The sequence below is a fragment of the Lissotriton helveticus genome, chromosome 2_1 (genome assembly GCF_964261635.1).
Source record: "Lissotriton helveticus chromosome 2_1, aLisHel1.1, whole genome shotgun sequence".
Classification (NCBI taxonomy): domain Eukaryota; kingdom Metazoa; phylum Chordata; class Amphibia; order Caudata; family Salamandridae; genus Lissotriton; species Lissotriton helveticus.
In genome coordinates, this window is record NC_136059.1 from 1,535,524,415 (window position 1) to 1,535,531,309 (window position 6,895).

The 6,895-nt window shown below is 45.8% G+C and overlaps 1 protein-coding gene across 1 annotated transcript; it reads left to right on the top strand.

Moving 5' to 3' along the window:
* Positions 1–499: 499 nt before the first annotated feature.
* Positions 500–5,860, top strand: LOC144819837 (zinc finger BED domain-containing protein 6-like). Its single transcript, XM_078677567.1, has 2 exons — positions 500–3,340; positions 5,596–5,860. The coding sequence occupies exon 1, from the start codon at positions 504–506 to the stop codon at positions 3,333–3,335; it is 2,832 nt and encodes a 943-aa protein (XP_078533693.1). The 5' UTR covers positions 500–503; the 3' UTR covers positions 3,336–3,340; positions 5,596–5,860.
* The last annotated feature ends 1,035 nt before the right edge of the window (positions 5,861–6,895 follow it).

Here is a 6,895-nt window from a genome sequence, read left to right on the forward strand (position 1 = left end):
CGAGCAGTGATACTGAGCCAGAACTAAACTTATCGCTGTCTCAAAGTAGTACACAATCCACGCAAGATGGAAGTGCTCAACAACCACCGCCAGCAGTAGATGTTCAACAACCACAACCACCGCCCGCAATAGGAGTTGTTCACCCACAACCACAACCACTTCCCGCAACAGTTGTTGAACAACCACAACCACCGCCCGCAACAGTTGTTGTTGAAAAACCCCAGCCCGCAATAGTACTTCCTCAAGAACAACAACCACCATCTCCGCACCAAATAGTAGTAGTTGTTCCTCCCGAAGTCGGGGCAGTTCAGGAAGTAGAGCCTCCTTCCGAGCAAGAAGAAGAGGAAGCCACTTCTGTAGGTGATCTATTTCCTTTGAATTTACCAAGGGAAAGGAGGGTTAGTGCATCGAGTTCTTCACAAAGCATCCCTTCCGATGACCTTGATACGGATTGGCAGCCACAACTATCTGCGCATTCAAAGGAGAGACATCTCAAGAAGACCATGCTAGGAAAAAGGAAGTTTCCAGGCAGGCTTGAACTTATGGAGGTCGATGTAGGTGAGCAGGATACTGCTGGTGATAAAGACGGGTCTGACACTGTCATCATCACAAGCGTTATTCCTGGTGCAGAGGATGTAGAGACAAACATTTTCACCCTATCCAGAAATGCTGCAATGACTGATGAGCAGGTACCACGCATAACTCCTACACACTCAACACCCACAGTAACACCAGCTCCAATTTTTTCAACAGCGAAGGCCCGGCAGCATCCGACATCCAGCAGAAGCGCCACTTCAACAGAAGGAGGTAGTGGCAGTACTAGGACTGAGCTGTCCCATAGTGAAATTCCACAATCCTCCAGTCCATCCGGCATTGGCAGTGGGTCCTCCTCTTCCTATGGCAGGAGACAAAAGTTTACCTCCCCAGTGTGGGACTTCTTTACGGTTCACCCAGTTCAGGAGAACATTGCTGTATGCACCATTTGTCATGCCAATGTTAGTCGTGGTAAGCTTGGTACAAACTATGGGACTGGAGGCCAAACGACCCATTTGAAAAAAACACACGTGATCAGGTGGGAGAACCACCTTGCAAGCTTAAAAAATGTTAGCACTCATGTTGGTGGGGATACAGTGGTACAAGGTCCACTCATGGTTGATCAGGAGGTAGAAGAAGAGGGAGACGATGACCTTCTATCTAGGAGTGGTACACAATCGACCCCTGTCGCCAGCACTGGAGTGGTAAAGACCACATCCTCCGCATCTGCAACTTCTCAGTGGCACCAGAGTCAGCTGGAAACACCAAGGAGTGCAAAGTCTGCGATGCAAGGTGGTCCGTCTAGCACAACTCAAAGACATGCAAAGCAGCTTACCATTCCTAGCATGTTAAGGCAGGAGGGAAAGTACGAGCGGAACCACCCAGTAGCACGTTTATACAATGCCAAACTTGCGAAAATGTTAGCACTGGACCTTCTCCCATTTTCATTTGTTGAGGCTGTTGGATTTCTGGAATTAGTGGCAACCCTCTGCCCAAAATGGAACGTTCCCAGTCGCTACTATTTTGCCCGAGTGGCTGTTCCAGCACTACACCACGATGTGCTGGAATTGATTGGGAAAGCCTTACAACAGAGTGTTGTCCATTGTATCCACCTGACAACAGACATGTGGAGCAGTTGCGATGCTACAGATTTCATGTGCATCACCGCACACTGGATCTCTTTTGCAGGTGTTAAAGACAAGTTAACTTCAGGCCTCCGTGACGTTGCTGGAATTTTTAATGATACGCGCAGACATGCAACTATAGCCATGTTTGGTATGGACAAAAGTCATACTGCTGAAAACATTTTGTCTGACTTTAATGACAAGGTCTTTGAATGGCTGAAACCAAGAGGCCTTAAGATTGGTTTTGTTTCCACCGACAATGGCAGTAATGTAGTGAAGGCAATGAGAGAAGGACATTATTTCAGGGTACCCTGTTTGGCACACTGCATAAACTTAGTCGTGCAAGACTTTCTGAAAAATGAAGCCAAAGTCAGCAACATAATGGCCATCTGCAGAAGAATATGCACGCACTTTAACCATTCTTTCAAAGGACGGAAGCTGCTACGGGTCATTCAGCAAGAGCATAGGTTGCCAGTCAAAGCACTGATACAGGAGGTCCCAACACGTTGGAACTCAACTTATTTCATGCTTGAGCGTCTCTTTGAGCAGTACATCCCACTGAATGCTTATGTCATGTCAAGAAGATTAGGGGATCCTACTGTTAATCTTAAAGCCCTGACCATTGAGATGTGGCAGTGGGACCTCATTAAATGCATCACAGAGATGCTACAACCCTTTGAGGTCTTCACACGTGCAGTTAGCAGGGAGGACTGTACTATGGGCCAAGCCATCCCATTGTTGTACATGCTTGAGCAACAGGTGAAGGAGGTCTGTGAAACATACGAAGGTGACGAACAAAAAGTTGATGCATATACCTTAGCCAAGGGCTTAGTCAACCGCTTGTGTGAAAATGTAAGGCTCAACAATATTGTGTCAGGTGAACATTACATAACTGCAACAATCTTGGATCCACGGTACAAATTATTTGTCAGCAGTAACGAAGTAATTCCATTTTCAGATGAGGATGTTGACAAGTACAAAACTTCCATAGCTGCGGAAGCTAATGAGTTAGAAACTGAACGGCTGTTACTTAAAGGCCTGCCACTGCCAGCCCAGGCCAGTCCAAGTACTCCTGACGCAAGTTCTTCACAGCGTGAGAGCAGTGCGTCTGCTTTCCAGCAGGCACCAACAGTACCAAAAGCAGCACCTACACGATCTGATTCAGCAGACCCAACCAAAAGCATAACTGCTTTTTTTCTACAGAAAGGGATGGGTAAGTCCGTTGCTGTTGCAAAGGGAAAAGAGGACCAGCAAAGCCGAGCACCAATGAACATTGAGCGGATGGTTCAGGCCTATCTGGATGACACAACAGAGGTGTTCATGGAGCAAAGCCCATTGGTCTATTGGTATGAAAGAAGGAGACAGTGGCCAGTGCTGAGCAGGCTGGCGATAAAGTATCTGGCTTGTCCTGTAGCCAGTGTCTCCTCTGAGCGGGTTTTCAGTGCTGCTGGTGCCATTGTCACATCGAAAAGGACTAGTCTCTCCCCCAAAAGCGTGGAGCGGCTGACAATGATAAAAATGAATCAACGCTTCATACCACCAGACTATCAAGTACGTGAATCACCGCCGGATGAAGAAAGCGAGTGTGAAGAAGACGTCCTCACTACTGGGTTACATGACCTACTTCTGTCTGAACGCACAGAGTTTGAGGACGAGCTCCTCTTCCCTGACAACTAGGACAGGTATATTAAAGGAATGATGCAATGCATTGCATAGGATTGTTTAGCCGACTCTGAGCAAATGTGCATGGAATTAAAGTATACTAGTAGTAACTTCAGACTCACGTGATGGGCAATTTTCCCATGTTATTTAATAATATAAATTATTTATGCACTTGTGACCCTACTACTACAGGTGCAGTCAGTACTTAATTTATCGTTCGTAGTTCATGTTCATGTTGCACAACGTACATTATTTGGTGAAACAGTCCCCCCTCCACCCCCCAACAAACACAAATGAACTTCAAATGTTTTCTTGTGAAAATATCTTTGTTTTATTTTTATATTTTCATAATGATAATAGAAAAATAAAATATATAACAAATGTAACCCCCTGACCCAGAGCTGTCCCTACCCTCCCCTAACCCCAACCAAATTTCAACCCAAATGTACACCCCAACTCCCACATCCCACCCACCAACAAAAGGATTAAAAAAGGGGCAAAAAACAGGGTCCATTTCAAAGCCGGCGGGCTTTCAGGTGTTTGTCCACCAGTATCTTCACACGCTCCTCTAGACCGTCCTCCTGCTTCTTCCGCTCCTCCTCCAACTTCGCTACCCGGCGGAGAATCTTTGCTTTGAAATCACGGCACCTACACTTGCATGCATGTTGTTGTTGTTGTTGTTGTGGGGGGGCCGCCGAAGATGTAACAATGCGGCGGCGGGCGGCTGCCTGACCACGGCGACGTAGTCCTGCAGGCTTGGGGCCTGGGGCATTGGAAGAGGCAGCAGCTGCTGCCGCCGCCTCCTCCTCCTCCTCCTCGGCCTGATCCACCAGCCGGCGGTAGGCCTCTACAATTGCCTGCAGTTTCCGCTGCCGGGCCCGGACTGCCAACTCCTTCCTGGTTGGTTTTTGGGAAGGAGTAACTATAAAGAAAGAAACAGAATTGTTAATCCAAACTCCCCGCAAATCAAGAACACAACATTGATTCAACACATAGTGGGCGGCACAGTAGCACTAGCAAGCAAGCTGAGTACCAGAAATTGTGTTGCGTCTATCTTGAACATTCTACAGCCTCTATTAATTTTTCGGACTTTTTGTCACGGCATTATGCCTGCCCTATTAGCATGGGTGTACTTCAACGGTCACACACATTAGAACGAACACCTGTCTTTTACATATCTCCTTTTGTTCCGGGAAGGCGGGAACACTCTCAAAGTAACATTAATTAACAGGGGGCAGCTAGTAGCACATGTCTAGTAAAGACTATAATACTTTATACCGCGCAACAAACCTTATTTGGTTTGTGTTTCACCAGCAACGACCCATGCACCCAGTCGTCCCCTCCTTCCCTTGCCTTTGGGTTTGCCCAAAACACCGCTGCTGCTGAGACTATCCACTAACCACCGGTATTGGGTGTGTCTCCCAACCACGCTGGCAGCTGTGTTTTCCCCTTTACATGCTTTAACAACAACCCATGCATCCGACTGCTATCAGGCACTTGCATTACTGTAGTGGTAATGCTTAGCATGCTAATGACAAGTAAAGGTAACATCATATATTTTCCAGTAGAGTACAGTGAGAAAGTTTTCCCCTCCCACCAAGTAATGCAGATCACTATTGAATGTAACTTACCATCGCCCGCCGCTGTTGGCTCCCCCCCCACTGCTGCTGGTGTAGGTGCCTCTGTTCCTCCTGTCCCCGCCGGGAGCGCTGAAGCTGCGCCGCTGTCCCCGTCGGCACTGGTCGATGGTAAGGGTTCTGCACCTATAAAAATAAGTACACCTTTTTAGATGGATGCACAGCCCCCTTTGTACTTGTTCACCAAGAATGGAGTTCTTCAAAACAGTTAAGTCCAACGTACGTAATCAGTATGAGTCCACATTGCATAGTACAGCAGAGTCACTACACATATTATTAGCATTCATTGTTATGGTATGGTACCCAAGCTCATCTCATCTGTCCTGCTACTCTAGTCCTTGGAAATTGGAAGTGAACTATGTAACCTTTGTACATCAATGTATCCAGTTTTGCGCATGTGTTAACTCGCAGCTTGTTGCGCAGTACGAGAAGACGCTCTGGGGCAACACATCATTGTTCAATGCATACACCTGAAGAGGTGGGAAAGTAAAAGGGCCCGTATTTAAGTTTTCTATGTGGATTGTGGGATAGAGTTTGCTTACAGGTTACAACTTCTTTTTAGCATGGCTGCATAAAACTGGCATAAATGTATTTAATACTGTCTAACGTGCACCACTTTTGTCATTATTTTTCGGCAGGTGAGAAGATTGCCTTCTACGAAGCGGACATTTCCATAGCTTACAAAAAAAGAGGAATATCTGACCAGTATACGTTGGTGAGAGGTCTCCGATAGTTGCCACATTTCCCTATTGTGCACTAGTAGCTGTACAAATGTTGATTACTTTATTATGCCTGTTTTAACTCTGGATTTTTTCTGGTGGGCCCTTCAACGTATTGGACGGAACAACTTAAAAACATTGATGTTACTTACTTACTTCTAACAAAATAAAGCTTTTGAATGACCACTTTGACTCTGAAGTTTATTTTCAGTGTCTGTTGTCTTAGAGACTCACACGAGTGAGTGAGCAAAAGGGGGTTTCTTAGGTAACGGTTTGTGTCCTAAAAGCATTCGGCATCTTGGTATTGGGGTTCAGGAGTGTGATTTGAACAATAGACCAATGACTCAGGCCATATAGGCTGACGTTCAGTGAATTGTGCGTTCCTCAGAGTTCTGTGACTGAGGTGTAAGTAAGGTCCAACCTGCCTATCAGTACCAACAACATCCAATTTTCGTGTGCATAGTTACATAGTTGTGTAATATGTATATAACTCCATAGGAGATAGAAGAATACCCACAAGACTAGTAGTGGTATACTAACGTTTACAAAAATACTAGACAAACATCATTCTGGATGCCTACTTGGTTGCTGTCAATTGACAAAGCACTGCAGACACATTACAGAGGAAAAAACAAGCACTGTTGGACTTACTGGGGACAGCAGCAGGATCCTCAGTAGAGGAGCTCTGTGTAACTGGTGGTTCACCCGCCGACTCGGTCCCTGTATTCTGCTTGCCCCTGGGTTCTGTGGTTCATGTAAAAATTAAAATAATAAACAAAGATAAAAACATTGAGTGATGTGAAACATAGACATCATTGCAAATCACACTGCTACAGTGGAACAGAGCCGGAGGCAACAAATCCATGCCAGGGGCCGCAACGCAAATATGTATCCATCCTTAGAGTATTATTAAATTAAGGATATCTATTGGTGCGGTGGCCCCTGAAGTTTGGTGCCCCTGTGCAGTTGCACAGCTTGCACATGCCCCCTAGAGCCGGCCCTGGCTGAGGTAAGAAGAACAAAGTAACGTTAGCATTCTTTGCAAGAAAAGGATTCCATTCATGCAGAAGAGAAGGCCGTGAAAAAAATGCTACAATATGCAAACAACGTACAATTATCCATCCACCGCTATTTCACTGACGGACAAAGGAAGGACAAGACTCTATTAATAGCATTAACTAACTTCAGTTCTCAGCAATAAAGAAAATCTCACATCAAT